Source organism: Hydra viridissima, unplaced genomic scaffold (assembly GCF_058129835.1).
Source record: "Hydra viridissima isolate aposymbiotic clone 2 unplaced genomic scaffold, HvirCarnegie_v1 scaffold_1, whole genome shotgun sequence".
Classification (NCBI taxonomy): Eukaryota; Metazoa; Cnidaria; class Hydrozoa; order Anthoathecata; family Hydridae; genus Hydra; species Hydra viridissima.
The window spans coordinates 28,527,094-28,549,340 of record NW_028324300.1 but is presented as its reverse complement, the minus strand read 5'-3'; the positions used below and the strand labels follow the sequence as shown (position 1 = coordinate 28,549,340).

General features: G+C 29.1%; 2 protein-coding genes and 2 pseudogenes across 2 annotated transcripts; all 4 read right to left on the bottom strand.

Annotated features, from left to right (window-relative positions):
• LOC149894333 (uncharacterized) lies at window positions 1-2,034 on the bottom strand. Its single transcript, XM_090067089.1, has 5 exons — window positions 1,779-2,034; window positions 1,097-1,382; window positions 727-959; window positions 463-622; window positions 1-189 (listed from the first exon to the last, which is right to left on the bottom strand). Exons 3-5 carry the CDS (start codon window positions 889-891, stop codon window positions 5-7), a joined length of 510 nt encoding a protein of 169 aa, XP_089923215.1. The 5' UTR covers window positions 892-959; window positions 1,097-1,382; window positions 1,779-2,034; the 3' UTR covers window positions 1-4.
• A 469-nt stretch (window positions 2,035-2,503) lies between these two features.
• LOC149894332 (uncharacterized) lies at window positions 2,504-8,043 on the bottom strand (annotated as a pseudogene).
• Window positions 8,044-15,245: 7,202 nt separating this feature from the next.
• Window positions 15,246-16,262, bottom strand: LOC149894331 (uncharacterized). Its single transcript, XM_090078004.1, has one exon. It carries the CDS (start codon window positions 16,260-16,262, stop codon window positions 15,246-15,248), a length of 1,017 nt encoding a protein of 338 aa, XP_089934130.1.
• A 1,466-nt stretch (window positions 16,263-17,728) lies between these two features.
• On the bottom strand, window positions 17,729-18,537 carry LOC149894330 (uncharacterized; annotated as a pseudogene).
• Window positions 18,538-22,247: the final 3,710 nt, after the last annotated feature.

Here is a 22,247-nt window from a genome sequence, read left to right as displayed (position 1 = left end):
TATTTTAGAATGTTTTATTTATTTCAGAGAAAGTGTTATCCATGGATTGTGAATTTTCATTTCGAAAATCGTCTTTTTCGTGTCGCCGTTTACGACCTCCATCTCGATCACTGGATTGTGCTAAAAAGCTACCAATACGCACTTTTATTGACTTCTCGTTTGAGTCCGGGTATTTTCTTGTTACCGCAGCTACAAATACAAAAAAAAATATAAATACAAGCACTCAAATTTTGTTTCATATTTAAACTGATACAATTTTAATCGCTATAGTGATTAGTACTATATATGGTGATTACAAAATTAATTATTTGTAATAATAATATATATATATATATATATATATATATATATATATATATATATATATATATATATATATATATAATTAATATTTAGTATATATATATTAATATTTAGTAATTAACATAACATTTCACTAAATTTAATCCCATTATGCTTTACCAATTACGACCTGGCAGGATGTAAGTGCAGCAAAGGACTTTTTCCCTTTTTTGCCATAGGTTGAATATAACAATGAGGTTTTTGGGGAGAGCAGCTTGCCCATGATAGCACTTGTCATTTTTTTAAAATCTTCTCCTCCTACAGCTGTTAAATAGTTTATCTAAATAAAATCACACAAATTACTCTAGTAATGTTATAACCAGCTCATAACTTATAAAGCTCCAATTTTTTTTACGAAATTGGACTAAATTGCAATCTATATACCAAAGATTCTAAGTTATCCTTATCTTGAAGTTTATGTTCCAAGATCACTAGTTCCTCCTCAGTTTGAATCGGCAAACAATTCCATTCTAGAAATGGAATTGTGTTCTGTGTCACAGAAACTGCATGAAGCAAATTAGAATTCAAAAGCTTCTCTATATTACTCATCTTTAAGTTGATTTTCTTTATGTCATACTGGATGCTTGTTAAAAGCTCGAAATTCTTTTTTTCAAACACTATAATTCAAATTAGTAAATTATGATTATAATTTCCAAGAAACATAAATAAAACTTTATTTTATTGAACATTATAAAAAATACTTAAAAACTTGTCAAGTATCAGCAAAACAAAAATAAATGACAAATTAAATCACCAGCAAATCTTTTCTCAATAGCAGCGATAGATGTTGATAAATTATTTTCATCTCTAATAACTGACTGAGATGAAAAGAGTGGAATTTCTGTTTGGTTGAATAAGTAATCTTCATTATCTTGCTCTTCATCAGTGCTTACTGAACGCTTTTTTTTTTTTAGATAGAAATCCAAGTTGCTTTTCTCTAGATTTTTTTAATGGAGCTTCGTCTAGGCTATCTTCATTTGTTTCGGCATTTGAAGTATATGTCAGTATTTCAACTTTCTGAAAGGCTGCTTCATAACTGTCTGTAAAAAATATGAAATATAATTATTTCATTTACTACCTTTGATACTAAAATTATAGGATTAAGTCTTTAATACATTAAATAGATTTAGTACTTAATCCTATAATCCAAAAAACTTACAATTATTTCTTTCATTTAGTACTTAATCTTAATCTTACTATAATCCAAAAAACATATAGATATTTGTTTCTTTTATAAATTTATTTTTTTTAAATTGTTATTTAAAAACTCTCAGTTGTTCTCACATACATTTTTGTTTACCTTAATCAAAAGAAATTTTATTTAAATAAAAAATAAATCAAGCTTTAAGAAACGGAAGAAATATTCAACTTTTTGATCACCAATCTACTACTGCTAACCCTAAACTCACTAATTTTTTATATAAGACAACCAATACCGGTTTCATAAAGAATACGTATGTTCAGCTGCTTCCAGCTCCCGTTTGGTGTTACATTATCTTGCACTGCTTTAATTATCCTTGATGATGATTGAAGGTTGCTCGGCCAGTAAGTAATATGGTTGTTTATCAGCCAAGATGAGCATATAATCTCCATAGCACATACTCCATGTTTTTTTTCTTCTATAAACTCTACAACAACAAATTTTTTGAACTGTTTTGACACAGGAAATTCATCATTATTTGCCATTAAATAATTTTGACAATTTGACACCTCTAAATAATTGAAGTAAAATATTTGAATTAAGTCATAAAAATGTTTCGTAGATAAATATTTAATAAGTATATATATATATATATATATATATATATATATATATATATATATATATATATATATATATATATAAAGAAAAAGTTTAACTATCTTGATATAATATTAAATTTTTATTGAAATTGTCCTACTACTACTACTACTACTACTACTACTACTACTACTACTACTACTACTACTACTACTACAAAAATCATTGAATTTTAAATCAGTTGGGAATTTTGTTGTATACACAGTGCCAATGAGTTATCTAACACCCTGATATATATATATATATATATATATATATATATATATATATATATATATATATATATATATATATATATATATATATATATATATAGGAAAAAGTATATAAATATAAAGGAAAAAGCTGAAACATCTTGATATAATATTAAATTTCTGAACATTTATGATGCAACAATGGAAATGCAACAAAATATTTTCCTCTTGGAAATAATAAACACTTTGTTATTATTGTTGTTAAAGGAAATGCAAACAATTGGTCTGACAATTTTGTTACTCGAAACACATTTAGCTGAGCAGAATTGCAAGGGTATTTGTAAAATCCTTTTTTAATGCCAAATACTTTTGCAACAATTATAACTTCATCACTTTCAATAATGTTAACAATTACAACAATATTTTCATTTTTAAGTAAAGCACAATTGTTGCAATTTAATGTGGAATAATTAAACCCAGCATAGAGAACTCCACTGTATTCTTTTCCACAATGTCCTAATGTTGGACCTTCATTGTGTGAGTTTTTAAGAAGTGTTTGAAAATCGGAAGAATGAGTGATAAGATTGTTGTCTATTTCATCTCTTTCCGATAAACGCCTACACAACTGCTGGAGTGGCATTCGACCAGATTTTAACATTCTTTTAATTGTGCCTAAAGTATTTTCAAAGGGAAATGCACTATATTCATCCAAAAAACCAAATTTTCGTACATCATCGCAAGTATGAGAAATGCTGTGCATTGTATAATTTAAAGAATATTTACCATATAAAATTGGCATTTGTTTAACAAACTCATTAATGAGCTTTTCTGCATAGTCAATATATGTCAAATAAATAGCAGGAATAATTAAAATGGTGATCGCTACATGCAAAAGCATAAAATGACTGTATAATTTATCTTCAAGATTACTTCGCAACACTACAGGTCCTACATAGCACAAAAACGGCCTAAACTCAGTAGCCTTCCATCGGTCAATATCTTTCAATGTTCGCGGTTTGCGGGAAAATTCAACAGTGACATGTGGTGCAAGGGCTTTCATCTCACTTGATATTAAATCAGCAATTTGCATGCTTATTTTAACAAGTCCATTACCTCGTAGCCAATGCAGTAATAATCTGCGTGTTGCACCAAGACAGACAAGATGCATATACTCTAGGGGAAATTGTGAAACGTGACCAATATTTAGTTTTAATAATGCTGGAACAACTTCAGGTTTATGGTGTTCTTCTTGTTCATAACATGCAAATGAAGCATCTGTTCTCCCAATTGAATTTACCTCAAGAAATACAGTCCTATTGTCAACACGTTCTCCCTTTTGAATGCACCTTTCACATCCGTAATAAGCATTGTGTCCTTTGATACCTTTTACAAATGCACGTGCTTGTGCATCACAAACAAAAGCTTTAGCATGTATGTTAAAGTGATTACCATTTAAAAACAAACCATATTTTTTCAAAAAGCTAAATTCGGTAACAAAATCAGCTAAAAATATTTCAGCACTTTTCGGTTTACTCCTTCCACAAAATATTGATATTATAAATGGCTTGTATAAATTTTTTCCCAGTTGAACCGAACAAAGCAATGGCCAAAACTGTTTTGCAGAGCTCTTAAATAGGCAAGCCATCAATGCTAAATACTAAATAAACATCATTATTTATCCAGTTATCATTGCATGTTACTGCAAGTAAACTCACTAATTTACTTTTTATTCCAAGATAAACATACTCTGCTTCTTGTTCATACATATCTCTCATAACTATGATACTAGAACTTTTACTTTTGAGTAATGTTCTTGCATCTTTAGGTAAATCTTCATGATACTTCGATAGTATTTTAAGTAAGTCTGAAAATGAACTATGTGTTATGTTATGTCTTATTGACCATTTTACAAGTAATTCCCTTAACGAAACTACTTCTTCTCTGTCATCATCACTACTTGAAAAAGTTGGATAGTATCCCTGGTCATCACTTGTAAGGTCAAAAACATTTTCATCATCCCTGACAAAATTATTATTACATAAACCCAATAAAAGTTGATTTGAGCTCAGATTATGGTCATAAATGCTTGCATCATCAAGTAATGGTATGGTGTAATTGCCATTTATACTTATGTTATCACCAATGTATGTCTGCTTTATTACGGGCTGGTCATTTAAAGTAAAGGAATCAGATAGCAGTGTACCTTCATTATAAGTATATTGGAAACTGCTGCATCAAACATTTTGTATGAAACTTTTCTTGTATATGTATTTACATAATTTATAAGTATTGAAAAACTAAGATCATTTAAAAAAACATAACGATTAATAACAAAATATTTTCATCAAAGAAACTATTATGTAATTGCATTAGCTGTCATATATATGCATTATCTGTCATCCATTTTAAAAAGTTATCATATATATATATATATATATATATATATATATATATATATATATATATATATATATATAGGCGCTACTGCAGTTTCTCCCCCCCCCCCCTTTCTTTTTAGATTTATTTAAAAGTCTAAGCTCAAAATTTAAACATTACTGTGATATGAACCACCCCTTTTTCACAATGCCATAAAACTTTCGGTCTTTAAATTACCAAAGATTAAAGTAAACATGTAAAATAGCGGCAGAATATAAATTTACTTACTATTTTCTTGTAGAAAATATGTATACATATTTTCTTACTCCATCGCAAAAGTTATGTTAAGTTTTAAACAATATCTATAGATATTGTTTAAAACTTAACATATCATATTGTTTATAAACAAATGTTGCAGACCGGAAAAAAAATATGTTTGCAAGCAAGACAAAAAAGTTTGAGAACATGCATTAACGACGTTGAGTCAATGATATATTAAAAATAACTAAATGTCTAACTTTCGCGTATTTTTTTAAGCAAAAATCGGCCATTATGGGGGGGGGGGGGGGCAAATTTAACAAATAAAAAGCTTCGTATTTGTTTTGTTTTGATAAATAGCGTAAAGATTTTGCCCCCTATAATGGCCGATTTTTGCTTCACTTTTTCTTATGCCGATTTACGGCAGTTAGACATCTAGTTATTCTTAATATATCATTGCGTTGAGTATTGTATCTATGGCTAACTATATTCACGGCCGTTTATCTCACATTTTTGAGGGGGAAATTAAGAGGCCGATTTCTGTTAGAAAAAATGGCTGCACAAAATATCTAATTATTAAAAAGCAGTTCAAACCTTAACTATTTACTTATATTTCTTCAATATAAAAGTGGCAATCGCTGTTTATCATTATGTATTTATTCAAGATATATTAGTTATCAAAGATTTGAAGACATTTGTGTAATATTTGTTGGAGATTTGTAGTCATCGCTAAAATACCAAAGTTAACTGATTGTCACAAAAATTATTCAAATCAAAGTACATTTATATTTATGTATATTATATTTATCTATAATATATATCTATATTCATGTATATTCTTAAACTATAAGAAAAATTTTAAGAAATAATTCAAAGAACTCAAATAGAAGGTAAATTTTAATAAAGTATAAAAACAAATGCTATACAACTTGCATAACATATAGTTTATATTTCTAATTTTAACTTTATTTTTTTCTTTGTCTCTTTTTAAATGTTTTTAAGGTATCATTGGAAAGGAAATCCTTTGATATTTTATGTTTGTTGTTAAAAAAAAACATTAACAAGAATTTTTGTTGAATACATAATTCCCCAACTTCCATGATTCTCACAAACAAATTTACTTTTTGGTGCATGTTTATGTACCATGTATGTTGATGACTTAATGACAGGAATTGATAAAGATGAGATTTCATTCTCAATTAAATCCAAAATGGCAAACACACTACAAACAAATTCTGCAAGCTGTTTGAATGGAACAAATAGTCCACCACGTGATAACAGAGATAGATAAGAGTTATTTTCAAGACCGCAGTCCCCAGTTTTCAAATATGCTTTGCAGTTTTCACATTTAGACCTTTTTTGATATTTTTTTGCAACATAGCCTGCTATAGTTATTGCAACTTCTTGACTATTACAATCAAGAGAACTTTCTATAATTTCCTCAATTCGATTATTAAACAGTTCATCAAGTATAGTTAATGAAGGATGAGCATCTGGTAGTAGATTTTCTTCCCAAAAGTTTATATACTCTTTAATTAAGGAATGACATGAAAAAATTCTTTCTGAATTTATAACTTTTCTTAAACTTACAAGAAATCTGCCCCCACTCATTTGCCTGTATTGTGAGAAACGTCTCTCAATTGGGTCACTTTGTAAATGAGATGTCATCACATAATCATATCCATCATTCAAGAGTTCCTCAACAAGCACTGCTTGAGCATATAGAGTGACTACAGATGCTGATGCAGTTTGATTTGTGATGGTGAATGCAGGTGAAAGAGACCACTGATATCCAATCAGCCAGAGCTTGGTAAAATGTCATTTTCATGTCTGATACAATAGCATTGCCAATAATATTAGGTGAAAGTCTTAGTTTAGAATTAGTAATTGTCCACATAAAATATTTTGATTCAGAATTGAACATTGTAACTAATGATGAGAATGCATTAACATTAGTGGAACGATTGTCTGGCACTATACCACGCACAGTAAATCCAGCAGCTATTAGGCTTTCAAGGTTTTCACCTATTTTTTGTGATAGCCATTGTCCAGAAAATGTAACTTCTGGAATTGCTTGAACAATATAAGGAATTGATTCTTTTAGTTCAATTATCATGAATGCAACTATTCCTTTGTACAAGTTGCCTTCTTCATCAGCACCAACATACTCTTCTCCCTGATATTGTGCTTCTTTTTGTAAATACATTTCATCTACCATGATAATACAATCACAAGAAATTTTTCCTTTTCCAAGTAGAAGTTTTAAAGCCTTTAAAGAATCAACACCTCCTTGTTAAACCTTATTTAACAAAGATATTGTTGGTAAAGGGAACTGTTTAAGTAACAGTTTGTATGCCTGCAAAGAAGTATATCTTAGAAGTAATGCATACTGAATCATCTCTTCAGAATATGGTGGCCTACCTTTTGGCTTATAAAGTTTCTAATATAAGAAGGAAAATTTTCTAGCATACTAATTTTATCAAGTTTTGCATTAAGTCCTTTAACAACCAGCTTGGTAATGGAAGTGATGTGCCCTTGCAGTGCAAATGCACATTCAGGTCTGCATCAACTGTTATTGATTCTAATATAGTTGGAAAATGTCTGTTCATTAAATGCAATATTATAAAATACAACAACTTTTTCAAATCGTTTAAATTGAAACCCAGGTGGTGCTACTGCTTCATTCAAGCCATCTAAACTTGTAAATGTATCATTTTTCTCGAATGTATCTAACTGATCTTCTTGGAATATTCTCTTTTTAGGAGGATTTTGAGAAGTCTTTGAAACTGGTAAAGATGATTTTTTTTGCAAAAGTTCACATGAATACTTGGAAGGAACAGGTTTCATTAGCCAATTCAGGGTGCATTTATCACCTCTAGTTATATATTTATCTTCAAAATGAAGTTCACATAAAACAGAATGCTTTGTTGGAATCCAATCTGAACGATTAACAAATCGTATCCAAAGTTTATTTAAGTTTTGGTCTGATGGAAAATGAAATAAAGCAATTTGCTTATGTTTGTTGCTTAAATATCCGGAGGAACATTTTGGTGCAGCACATTTGTTGATCATTTTAAATATAATTTCTTTAAACTAGTAAATTCTTCAAGAAGAAAAGATTTTAAAATAAAACTTGAGCAATTTTTTGTGTTAAAAACATTAGAAACCGGCCTCTTAATTTCCCCCTCAAAAATGTGAGATATACGGCCGTGAATATAGTTGGCCATGTTGTTTCCTACTTTTTTTTATCTACTTTCACTCAATTTTTTTCAAATTTAAAACAAATTTATTTAAGAATCCAATGGGCTATATCTTTCCGAAAAAATTAAAAAAAGATTTTTTATTCCTGAGATATGAATGTTCAAAGGCTATGTGACCGAACTTAAACAATATTATGTTACTCCAGTAGTTCTTGATTTTATATAAAAAATAAAATTTTATTATTTGTTATAAATATAATAAATCATAATATTTTGTATTTAATACCAATACTTTTCTTTTTGCGTAGAACGGAGTTATGAACAATCGAGAGATTTTATGAACATTGAACCAATTGCAATAGTATTATAAAAGTTTTTTTAATTTCAAGAATTGTAAGAAAAAAGAGATCTTTCTATCGAAGAAACGTTTTCAATAAAATTCAAAGAACAAAGTTGCAATAGTATACGTGATAACATATTTTCATACCCAGCGTATTTAAGGTGCTTTATAAGAAATTGTCGTGACTCTGTTATTTGTTTATAGTTGTATATATGTTTAAATTATATTGTGTTTTCAAAGTGGTGTGACTTGGGATTATGTTGAGCAAGATTGATAACCTTGCCAGCCAAGCGATGTTTCTGTACTAATTATATTAAGATATATATATATATATATATATATATATATATATATATATATATATATATATATATATATATATCTTAATATAATTATATTAAGATATATATATATATATCTTAATATAATTATATTAAGATATATATATATATCTTAATATAATTATATTAAGATATATATATATATTAATCTTAATATAATTATATTAAGATATATATATATATTAATCTTAATATAATTATATTAAGATATATATACACCGTCCTCCAAAACATTAGCAACCAAATAAAATAAAAACATTTTCTACTTTGATTACTTATTACAGCAATTTTGTTTTTTTAATTACGCTTTAAATGAAAAAAATGGTTAATGTTACATATAAGAAAAAAGATTTTAACATAACAAGATAACTTGAAAAAAAATAAACGTGAATTTTTGTTTGTATTGGTATTTTAACGCAAAAATGTGGTCCTCCAAAACATTAGCAACTTTTTTAAAACTACCCTAAAAAATGTTAATATCAATAGTTAATGGCATATCCTTTACTTTTTAGTATCAAGGAACATCTTCTCGGCATAGACTCTACGAGTTTATTAATTTTTTCTTGTGTAATCTCATTCCACGTGGTTTCAATAGCTTTATATAGCTCATCGGCGTTTTTGAAGGGTCCTTTGTGTTTTAGGGAGAGTTCAACTTGGTACCATAAATTTTCAATCGGGTTGAGATCAGGTGATTGAGCTGGCCATTTCATTACTTTAATTTGATTTGTTTCAAACCATTCTTTAACGAGTTTAGAGGTGTGTTTGGAGTCGTCGTCTTGTTGAAATGTCCATAAAAGAGGCATATTATTATCAGTATGAGGAACCACTTTTTCCTTGAGGATATCACGATAAACATACTGATCCATAATGCCATTTATTCAGTAAATAGGTCCAACTCCACTAAAACCAGAAAAACAACCCCAAACCATTGCACTTTTTCCACCACCGTGCTTGATTGTTCCTCTTGTGTATTTAGGGTCTAAGCGTTTACCTTTAGGTCTACGTACCTTTAAATTTCCATCAGGACCTTTCAAATTGTACTTTGATTCATCGCTCCAGAGTACTCTATTCCAATCATTTATAGTCCAGTCTCTATGAGAATTTGCAAACTCAATTCTAGCTTTTCTATTCTTCTGAGAAATGAAAGGTTTTTTTGCTGCTCTAAAGCTCAAAAGTCCTGAAAGTTGTAACCGTCTACAAACTGTATTTTGAGACACGGAAAGTTTCAGTTTTTTAATAGTATCATTAGCGCTGTCAAAAAGATTTTTTTTAACATGACGAATAATTTTTCGATTGGTGAAACGACATGTTTTGAGTGGTCTTCCGCCCTTATGTTCTGTTTCTAAAGGACTACCTTTATTAAATCGTTTAATTATTCGACATACAATTGACTTGTTAATGGAGTATTTCGTTGCGATTTCCTTTTGTTTGACTCCTTTCTTGTAATCTTTTATGATACGTTCTCGAAAAGCTAAATTGTACTTGTTTCCTGCCATTATAATCCAAAACAGCATACATACGCGATCTTAAATTAATATTGTAATAATTGCAACACTCCGTATTCATCTCTGGACAAAAATTAACAATTAGTTGATTCTCATTGGTTAAGTACTAATAATTACAACACAACAGTTCCCTTGGGCATTATTTTCACACTTGTGCTGCTGATTTTCCGTGAGTATTTGTGAGTAATTATAAAAAGTTGCTAATGTTTTGGAGGACCACGTTTTTGCGTTAAAATACCAATAAAAACAAAAAAACAAGTTTATTCCTTTTCAAGTGGTCTTATTATGTACAAATCTTTTTTCTTATATGTAATATTAAGCATTTTTTGTATTCAAAGCGTTATTAAAAAAATAAAATTGCTGTAATTAGTATTCAAAGTAGAAAAAAAGCATTTTTTTATTTGGTTGCTAATGTTTTGGAGAACAGTGTATATATATATATATATATATATATATTAGTTATGTTAATCCTTTTGTACTTCGAAATAGATTTTATAGTTAAATTTTCGATAAATGTTTATATTAACTGCCATGTCAAAATAGGTTACTATAAATAGGTAAATCGATTTTCGGTTTTTATGTGGTCTTTTTTTTTTGGTTTTTTTGGTTTTTTTTTTTTTTTGTTATGGTATTATAATTCCTTTTTTTTTTTTTTCTCTAAGATTTACGATTGACGCATTTATGCGATTTATAAAAAAAAACCTGATTACCTTTTATTGTAAATTTTTGTCAGTTAAAATGATATAAATATATGCAATTAGTTCAATTTTTAAAAATCTTCTCTATTTTACTCCTAATTATTTGTTGTACGTAACTTTGGGGATCTTTGGGTTATAATTGTAGTTTTGCGCATTTGTCAAATATTGAGTTACTTAAATTTTATAAGGTGTTAAACTAATTAATTATCTTAGTTTGCATTTGCAACACTTTTGAGGAAAGAAAAAATTGTTATATATATTAAAAAGAAAAAATTGTTATACATGAAAATCATTGTTTTACATTTTATTATTTTGGTAGAAGGTCTTCATCAAAAACTTTATAACTCTTAATAAAGATAAATCTATTCTCCTTACCACCATTAAGGCCAAAACGGGGAAGGGAGGTCCTTTATTAGTGTCAAATTATTAAAGAGAATTAAATTTCGAGTATCAAAAGGAATTTTTAATAAATGGTAGCAAATAACCGTTTACTAAAAATTATTGAAACAAAGAGGTCATATATAAAAATGGTCAGATTAGTGCCATAAATAGCAATAGTCAAATGGTCAGATATTTTGAATAAACTTATTTAGTTGTGTGCATTTTTAAAGACAATTTCATTTGTTAAAGAAACATGTATCAAGGGGATGCCAAAGAATTATTAATTCATGTAAAATTTACGTTCGCTTTATATTAATCTTATTAATTAAAGTTCACGTTATAAAAATAACACGAATTTAGCTTTACTTTTTCGTCAATTTAAAGCATGAGAAAGTAATATTTTGTGTCAGTAACTAAAAACGTATTGTTTTGAACTTAGTAATGTCGAGGAAAATGGTTCTGCCTTACACTGATATGACCTTTTTCAGTTGTAAATTACTCAAATGTTAAATAATTGGTAAATTATTTTACCTCCGCATATTTATTAATTTGAAGGCGTTTTTCTAAAAGGGTAATAGTTATGGTTTTGCAACTTTAAATTGTGGAAAACAGCCACTATAAATTAACAGACCGACCATAACCCGTATTACTGGTTGCTAGTTTATATAATATTTTTAACTCAAACATACCTTGCATTCGTTTATTGTAACTATGTCAGCACCTTTTATACTCATAATTGCGAATGGTAATTTTACTTTTTTAGTATATTTAAAAATGAATAAATTGTTAGTTAACCACAATGCAACATTTTTGTGTAGCATAGAGCGCCTTAGCGGCACAGTGGCGAAGTTTTTGGAACAAGTCAAACTGATTCTTAAAGGCATTTAAACTTTCGGAATTTACCATCTCACCTGAAAGGCGATTTCAGCTGTCGACAACTCGATTTGTGATGAAGTTGTTTCTGTTATTATTGGATAAAGCTATATCTTTAAAAAGTCGACTTCTATGACCGTGGCGAGATGCAGAACGCATTGGAGTGTGGTGCTAGTTAACAGTTTCTTTACTAGATTCAATTTTAAAAAGCTGTATTAAGTCTCTACAATGACGTCTTTTTTTGTAGGTGGTCGCGTTTTTAAATACTTAAAATGAAATCTTAAAAAAAAAATCACATGCAATATATACAGTTGTGGACAAAATAATAGTACTGTGATTAAAATTAACGAATTAATATTATTATCTTTAAACAGTTACTGAAAATGAAATTGTAATACTGGATTATTAATTAAATAGGTGTGAGATGATAAACTAATTAGTAGAAAATTTTAAATTTTTGCTCTTATTTATAATAATTATATAAGTTTAAAAAATAGGTTGGACATAATGATAGTAGTAGTAATTTATTTAATGTTTTATAGCAAATAATTTATTTTATTAACAAAGAAAATGATATAAATTTAATTAAACAATAGTAAAAAGTTAATATTTAATCGCATGCCCCTGGTTTTTTATCACAGCTTTGCATCTATTCGGCATTGAGTTAATCAAATTTTGACAACGTTCTAAAGGAATTTTGTTCCAAGCATTCTGGACAACTTGCCCTAACTCCTGCTGATTTTTTGGTTTTTGACTATAAACTGCCTCTTTTACATCCGTCCAAAGGTTTTCGATCGGATTGAGATCTGGTGACTGTGCAGGCCAATCCTTAACTGCAACCCTATTCTCGATGAACCAACTTTTTACCCTGCGACTTGTATGCTTTGGATCGTTGTCCTGCATATAAACCCATCTTAGGGGCATATCTTCTTCTGCATAGGGCAACATGGTATTTTGTAATATTTGAAGGAATACATCTTGGTCCATAATACCATCAATTTTATAGATTGGTCCTACGCCATAATAAGAAAAACAACCCCAAATATTTATTTTTGCTCCGCCATGTTTTACAGTTTTTATGGTGTATTGCGGTTTGTATGCAGAGTTAGGTGGCCTCCTTACATACACTTGCGTCCACTTGACTAAAATAAAACAATTTTGCTTTCATCAAACCACAAAATATTGCGCAATTTTGAAACAGGCCAATCTGCATGCGATTTTGCAAAATGTAATCTTGCTATCATATGCCTTTTTTTCAAAAGGGGAACTTTTCTTGGGCTTCTGGCGACTAACTTACTTTGTAATAACCGCCTACGTACTGTTCTCGAAGAAACGCTTAAATTTAAATCTTTAATATGGCGGGAAGTTACTAAAGGATCGGCAACAGCATCACGTTTTATCAACCTATCTTCATGTTTAGTCGTTTTTTGTTTTCGGCCCCTTGTTTCGCCTACATTTTTCCATTTTAGAGCATTTCTAATCATCAGAGGAGAACAACTTTATGTCTCTTGAATAAATTTGTATGTTTTCCCTTCTTGTTTTAATTTAATAATTAGTTGTCTCTTTTCTGCACCACGATGCTTTGCACGACCCATAATTTCTATTTATAAAATAAATATATACGATTATTATATATATTTCATTAAATTAACACTAAAATTAATCTTACCTTGAATTAGTCTTACTAAAACCAAATTAAACAAAAAGCTAATATAAATAAATTGATAGGAAACAACAGATATGTTATTTTAACCAACAAATCTAGATATGTTCGTATATAAAATTCGGGACTTCCCTAAAGTAATTTGAACAATGTTACCAACATTTTTTACTCCCATTTCATTATTCAGTGTTTGTATTATTGTTATGCCTAAATTTGTTAATTAATATTTAAATTTACATAAAACTATTATCACAAATCATTGCTTTACTAGCCACTACTATTATTTTGTCCGCAACTGTATATATATAGTATACATATATATATATATATATATATATATATATATATATATATATATATATATATATATATATATATATATATATATATATATATATATATATATATATATATATATATATATATATATATATATATATATATGTTATTTGAACAAACTCTTTTTGTTACTTCTAGCCCAAATTAACCGTTCCGCATTTTGCTTGGAAAGACTATTGCGTTTAATGTCGATCACTCCTCCTCCCACAGAGTTAACTCTTTCAGACGAACAATTTGTAGCTTGAACAGCAAGAAAATCAGTTGCAACTTTTGATAATAAAGGGAAAATGTTCCGTTTGTTTTTCCAGTAGAGAATAGAACAATCTGAACGTCCCAACGTTTTCTCTTCGATGTATGCAGAAGTTTCAAAATTTAATTGCTCATCTAAAGTTCTTTTCTCTGGTAGAGTACGATTTTTAGAGATATGTTCAAACATTTTATCAAAAATTCCATTTGCTTCAGATGACAAATTTGCTACTTCGAGTTGAATTTCAGCGGGAATCATAGTGATATTTAAATCGTGTTTTTTTTCAGATGTCATTAGATAAGATTTTACGATTTGTTTCTCTACCAAAGTAAACATATCTGATTTAAATCGAGGGTCTAAGAAAGTAGCGGTAAGAAAAACGTCTTCACTTAAATCAAACCTCATTTCCAACTGCGTAATAAGATCGTCAACAAATTTACCCATCCCTCTTTTATCCATCGAGCGAAGATAATTTTTCAAAGTTGTAATGCACGGATAAACTAAACTAATGCTTACGCTTTTTTCCGCACTTAGTAAAGTGGTGGCTTCAGATACTGCATTAAAAATAGGAGCGACTGCTGTTAATAATTGCACTTGTGTTTCAGTTAGACAAGTCGGTGGCACTTTCATACAGTTTTTTTTTTGTGAACACTCAACTAGAGCAATCTCTATAGAATCATTATTTTTTTAAATCCATTCCAATAAGTTAGAAGTGCTGTTAAAGCGCGTTTCCACATCCATTGGAGGCTTTGACTCATGTTTTCCTTGAGAAATCTGATACTTTTTGAGAGCTGCCTGTCCAACTGAGGATGAGTGAAAAAATCCTACTATTTTATGAGCCTTGCTAATTAATGTAACAAGAACTGGTTGGTTGTGTATAGCTGATTTCACACAAAGTTGGAGTTTATGAGCACAACAGCCTAGCCAATCAATCCCAAGAAGTTTAAGTGTGCATGGCATACTAGGAGTAGTATCGGTTGTAGCTCGGAAAATATTATCTGAAGTCAAGTCAAATTTTGACAGCACGTTTCTTAAAATTTCTTCAGTGGAAGTAGCTTTGTGACAAGCATTTAATAGTTCCAGATTTACAACTGATAAACAGCATGATTCTAAAACCCAAGAGGATGAAATAAAGTGGCAAGTAGAAACAAAAAAGTTATCGCCATTGTCGGCTTTAAAGTGATCAAAAGTGATGCTAGGTTTGGAGATTAATTGGCTTTTTATACTTTGTTGGAAATTAATATATAAATCATCGACCATGTCACCTAAATTTCGAGATAAAGTGGTCGGGTGTGGTGGATGATATTGCCCTTGAGTAAGCACCGAGCACAGATTAATAAAGTCAGATCCAGAAGTTGTCTCAAATGATCTTCCATCTTCAATTACAAATCTAAGCACTGCACGGTCGTAGTTTTTTTTAATAACTGTATCTATTGGAGGTCGAATAAAATACGAATTTAACGAGGAACTTGATGATTGCTCGATTGTGTTATCAGAATTCTTTTTTCTTTTAATAGCAGATGTGCGCTTTTTTGTTGCTTCTACGTGTAGTTTTTTATGGTCACGTTTTAAATGGTTCCATAGATGAGATAAAGTTCCAGTTTTCTGAACAGAATACTTTTTGTTGCAATTTTCTTGTTTGCATTGCCAGAATACTCCTTTTTTTTCAAAGAATTCTTTAACTGTCGATTTTTTAGAAGTCATTTTATAGCTTGATGCGAAAATAGCTTGATGTAGCACAAACAAAAAGTATCGAATTTAAAATTACTTTAGTGAAAGCGAAGTTAAACATTAACGACGCAAAAAATAAAACCTAACGTTTGCGTTACTAATTTGCGTTACGCTCTGTTTAAATACCTAATCGACAATTAATTTTAATGAAAAGTATGTTTACGTTCCAAAATTACTCTACCGCTGAATTTTCTGATAACATAAATATTGATATTTTGAAAAGTAATTTAAATAAAAAAATGATTCGAAAATTTCGAATCATTTTTTTCGAATCGAATCTCGAATCGAAGCGACATTTGATTCGCGAATCGAATCGAAGCGATTCGCAGGGCCCTAATATATATATAATATATATATATATATATATATATATATATATATATATATATATATATATATATATATATGTTTAAAAAACTGAATGAGCGTGCTAAACAAAGCTTAGCTTCCACAATCAAGAAAAATCGTTTTGTAAGTGCCAAAACTTTAGCTTGCAAAATAGAAAACGATTTGGGGGTTAAAATTAGTCCAAAAACAGTCATTCGAAGTCTTAAAAGACAAGGAATAGTGAGTGGCGTTCCAAGAAAGGTTCCTTGTATTAGTGATAAAAATTGTAAGCTTCGATTAAACTATGCTAAAACGTACATTGATATGCCAGACTCCTTCTGGAATAAAGTCTTATGGACAGATGAGTCTAAATTTAATAAAAAAAGATCTGATGGTAGAATTCGTGTATGGCGTTCATCAAAAAATTGCTTAGAAAATGGAACTACAGTCCGAACATTTTAACACGGAAATGGATCAGTAATGGTTTGGGGATGTATGTCGGCAGCAGGTGTTGGAAAGTTAGTATTTATTAAAGGAAATATGGATAAACATTACTATAAACGTATTATTAAAGAAAATGTTGAACAATCAGCACGTAATCTTGGTATTGGTGATGACTTCGTTTTTCTTCAAGATAACGATCCCAAACATAAGGCCAAAGATGTGATGGAATTTATGGAAAAAAAAGGTTGGGACATACAAAATCATCCACCTCAAAGCCCTGATTTGAATGTAATAGAACATTTATCGGATGAAATCGATAGACGAATAGATAGAACAGGTGTAAACACCATTGAACAATTTAAAGTCCAAATTGTAAGGAATTATTGGCATCGATTCCACGGGTTTTCTATTACAAAAAAACTCGTTGAATCGATGCCAAGACGTCTTGCTGCATTTGTAAAAGCTAAAGGTCAAAATTCACGATACTAAAATGTAAGTTTAGTTCCCATAATATTTATCAAAGTGTACTATTTTGAAAGCGTACGATAACTTTTGTCACCTTCTTTTTGTTACTTTTCTTGCTTTTTCATCAAGATATTAAAATAAAATTTATTTTTCTTGTTCTGTTTTTTCAATTTTTGTTGAAATAATTATAAATCAAATAGTTTTTATTCAGTTTTTAACTTGTTCCTTGCATTTCCTTTATTCTAAATTAAGAGTTAGTAATTTTTTTAAAGTGTACGATAACTTTTGTCACACAGTGTATATATATATATATATATATATATATATATATATATATATATATATATATTACAAATTTCCAAAATATGTTATACCTCTGGGACAAACAGATTATTTGGGATATATTTTTGTGTGCACGTAAAATTTTTGTCTTTTTAAGTAAATTTTTTTTGTAAAAAAATAGTCGTGGTAAAACGTGAAAACACTCCACTCTTTAAAAAAACATTTCTTAAAGAACTTGCAAAATAATAAATCTAATGAAAAAAAAGTTCCTATTAAAACGTATGTTTTTCTAAACGTTAATGTTTTTCTAAATGATCTTTTGCCATGGTTCCCTGCTTTTTTATGCAACGATTTAACATCTAAAACTTTATTAACTGAGGCTGAAATTGAACTACCACCTAGTTGTTTAAGCTGACGGACCTACAAAAGTTATAGAACATCATTATCAAAATTACTACTATTTTTTTAATTAACAAAAAAAATTATAAATTTAACAATGCCATTCTATTAGATTTATTTAGAAAAACACCATATATTATTATAAACAAAAAACATACCAACAAATCAAACTTTTCTTTATTATCTAAAAATGTTTCTCTTTCTTCAAACTCTCTTATATCATTTAATTTATAAATACAAAATAAGTAATCTTCAGGCTCAGTTCTCCTTCCCAGCTTTTCCACTGAGTATAAAGATATTGTATTTCAGATTTTAAATTTGCTAACTCCATAAAATTTGCATATTAAAAACCTAATATAAATAAGTTAGAACTAATTTAATGAAAATTTTATATAAACTCCATATAATCATAATTTCAATACAAGGTTCAATAGTTATTAACATTCGCCTTTCATCCATTGGTTTAAGCTAGCTGGTGGTTCATCATAAAAAAAGTACCACTAATTCCTCTTGGAATGGTTTTTTGAACTGGTTCCAAAAAAAAATCATGTTGACAAACAGATGACAAACTACCCAGCTAACACAAAACGTTCAAGAAACGTTCGTAGAACGTTAGAAACGGTCGTAGAACGTTAGAAACGGTCGTAGAACGTTAGAAACGGTCGGGCACGTTCTAAGAACGTTCTAAGAACGTTTCCAACGTTCTTCGAACGTACTTGAACGTTTTGTGTTAGCTGGGTATATTGACTTTTACTGATTTATTATGATTTTGAAAATTCTAAATTCAAAACGTTCTCTTCTTGATATTTCTGAGTAGATACTATCTTAGGGTGTTTGCTAGGAGATTTACAAAATGATATTTAAGAAAATAATAGCGAATCAGCAACCTTTTCAACTGCAATGTCAGGACTACTTTCTCTAATGCAAAGAAAAATGCCATGTTTCATTATTACATTCTAAAATTGGTATTAAAAATTAAAAAACAAGACTATTATTTTAACAAGCAACTTGTAATAAAGTACTTAAATAAAGAAAACTAACAAAACTAATTTTAAAAAAACATTTTAAAGTTTAAAAGCATGTGTGTTAAATTTACAAAATACCTGTCTTCAATGTTAGTCACTAAGGAATAAAGCCTCTTTGTTGGACTAAAATCAAAAACAAAGTAAATGAAAAAATGATCCCATAGATTTTCTGATGTTAACATACAAGATTGTTTATTATTACAGTTAATATAAATAAATAGGTAATATATAATAAAATGTGAAAAAAATTTACTAGTAACATTTATAACGAAGTATTTATTTTAAAACTGTTTTCTCATTCTCATCAAACTTACCTTGTATTGGGTTGTGATCATTTCCTTGTGACTGTTCTTGCTTCTTTAATATTCATAATTATTCAAAATATTCATATATTTAATATTCTCAATTATGAATATTAAAGAAGCTATGTATATATATATACAGTATCGGACAAAACATGGTGGACAAACTCAAATTTAGAACAAAAGTTAATCAAAAACTAAAAAGAACTAGTAAAACAATTGTACATATTAATTTTTAAATAGTTTATTATGTTCTTAACAAAATTTAAAACGTTTGAATCATACTAAGAATCACAAAAAAAATTTATAACACATTTTTCTCAACAAACTACATTTTTCCTTGGACAAAACAAGGTGGACAAATCAAAACGAAGCTTTTTTTTATAAGATTTCATTGTCTTTATTCAATTTACCGCATTCTTTTGTTTTCACTTTTATCCTAACATTACTCTAAAATAATAAATAGATTTTGGAACGTCTGGCCAATTATTTTTTCAATTAAACTAAAAATAGATTTAACTCGTGATATATGGGGTAAATTTTGCAAAAATTGCAACTTAAAATGGCTTACGACAAATTAGGAAGTGTTTTACGTGAAAATATTATTAAAGATTTTAAAAGCGGAAAACGTCAAGCTGAAATTTGTAGAAAATATAATATAGCTAAATCGACTGTAAGCAAAACTGTCAAATCATTTGGATCTCGTGACTGCTATAAAACAAACCATCGGGGCGGACGTCCAAGAAAAACAACACAAAGACTAGATCGAATAATTGTTAAAGAGCTTAAAAAAGATCCATTTTTGTCATCCACAAAATTAACCGAAAAACTTGAACTACAAATCTCTAATCGCACTGTGCGACGAAGAGCTAACGAAGCAAAATTGTTTTCTCGAATGCCTGCCAAGAAACCGCTAACTTCCTTTAAAAATAGAAAGCTAAAACTTGCGTTTGCCAAAGCACACCAAAATTGGACTGTAGACCAGTGGAAAAACATACTTTTTAGTGATGAATCAAAATATAACCTTTTTGGAAGCGACGGCAAGAAGCGAGTCTGGAGACCAAAGAACACCAGATTCAATACTAAATATACCAAGAAGAGTGTTAAGCATGGAACGTCTGCTATGGTTTGGGGATGTTTCTCAGCACTAGGAACTGGTCCTATTCACAAAATTAATGGAATTATGGACCGCTTTGTTTACAAAGATATAATGGAAGATGTTATGTTACCACATGCTGAATGGGAGATGCCCCTAAAATGGATTTTTCAACAGGATAATGATCCCAAACATACGTCAAAAATTGTAAAACAATGGTTCAAGGACAAGAATATCACCATAATGGAGTGGCCTGCACAAAGCCCTGACTTGAATCCCATAGAAAATTTGTGGGAAATAATTGACAATAAGATTGAGCGTGCAAATGTGAAGACCAGTGAGGAATTATTTGAACAAATCGAGAAGGCCTGGCGAGAGATTGATATGAGAATTGTTGACTCATTAATTGCGTCTATGCCCCGAAGAATGAAAGAAGTAATTAAAAGTAAAGGAGGTCCTACCAAATATTAAGTCAACTTTTGAAGTTTTTTGAAAAATAATAAGTTAATTTTTGAATTTTTTTGAATTTTCAGTCGATTTTTTGAATGTCCACCTTGTTTTGTCCAAAGAAAAATGTAGTTTGTTAGGGAAAATGTGTTTTAAAACTTTTTTAGTGATTTTTAGTATGATTCAAAAGTTTAAAGTTTTGTTAACAACATAATAAACTACATAAAAAATAATATGTTCAATTGTTTTACTAGTTTTTTTTAGTTTTTGATCAACTTTTGTTCTAAATTTGAGTTTGTCCACCATGTTTTGTCCGATACTGTAGTACTGCAAGTGTGTTTTATACTACTTGTATAATTAGACGTTTGTAATTTTTTTAAAGCGTACTTCAGTTTAAAAATATATACGAAAAGTTAAAAGAGTATATTATTTTGAATAAATAAACAAAATTGATGAGGGAGCATGGCGGATTTGTTTGTTTATTTATTAAAACCATGTGTCATAATAACTACCAACCAAGCGTTCATCTAAATAAGAAATAAAAATAAACTGGTTTAAACTGATTTGGGTTCATACTACTTCATGTTTTGAATTTGACAGTATAAAAGTGCAGTCATAGAATGAATTTAGTACAACAATTATGGGTTTTGGTACATTTTTAAAAATAATTGAACAAAGTTATTAGTTAGCATTTTTAGATAAATTAAATGTTTGTTTTCATTTTTAAATGTTTAGTTTGCATTTTTCGATTATTTAAATGGGTAAAATATCTTTAAGAGAGAGGCAAAAAATTATTGTACTTCACGAAGAAGGTTATTCGCAGCGCCAAATTTCGTCCAAAACAGCTAAGTATAGTTGAACTGGGATTTTTAATTTGTTTAATCTTTCAAGCATCAAATAAGTGCTGTTCCATCTTGTTGGGACATCTTGAACAAGACAAAGATTGTCAAGATTTTGTTGTTGTTAAATTTTCTTAAAATAGCTACATGCTAGGGACGAATGATTGAAATGAGTTACAAGTCGACGACATTTTGCAAGGACATCAATTACAATATTTTCACTCATGATTGTATCTGAAATAACTAATTGAAGTAAATGAATGGTACAATGGATTGATGGAATTTAGGCTAGATTACTCCCTTTAATCATATTGCTAGCACCATCTTTTACA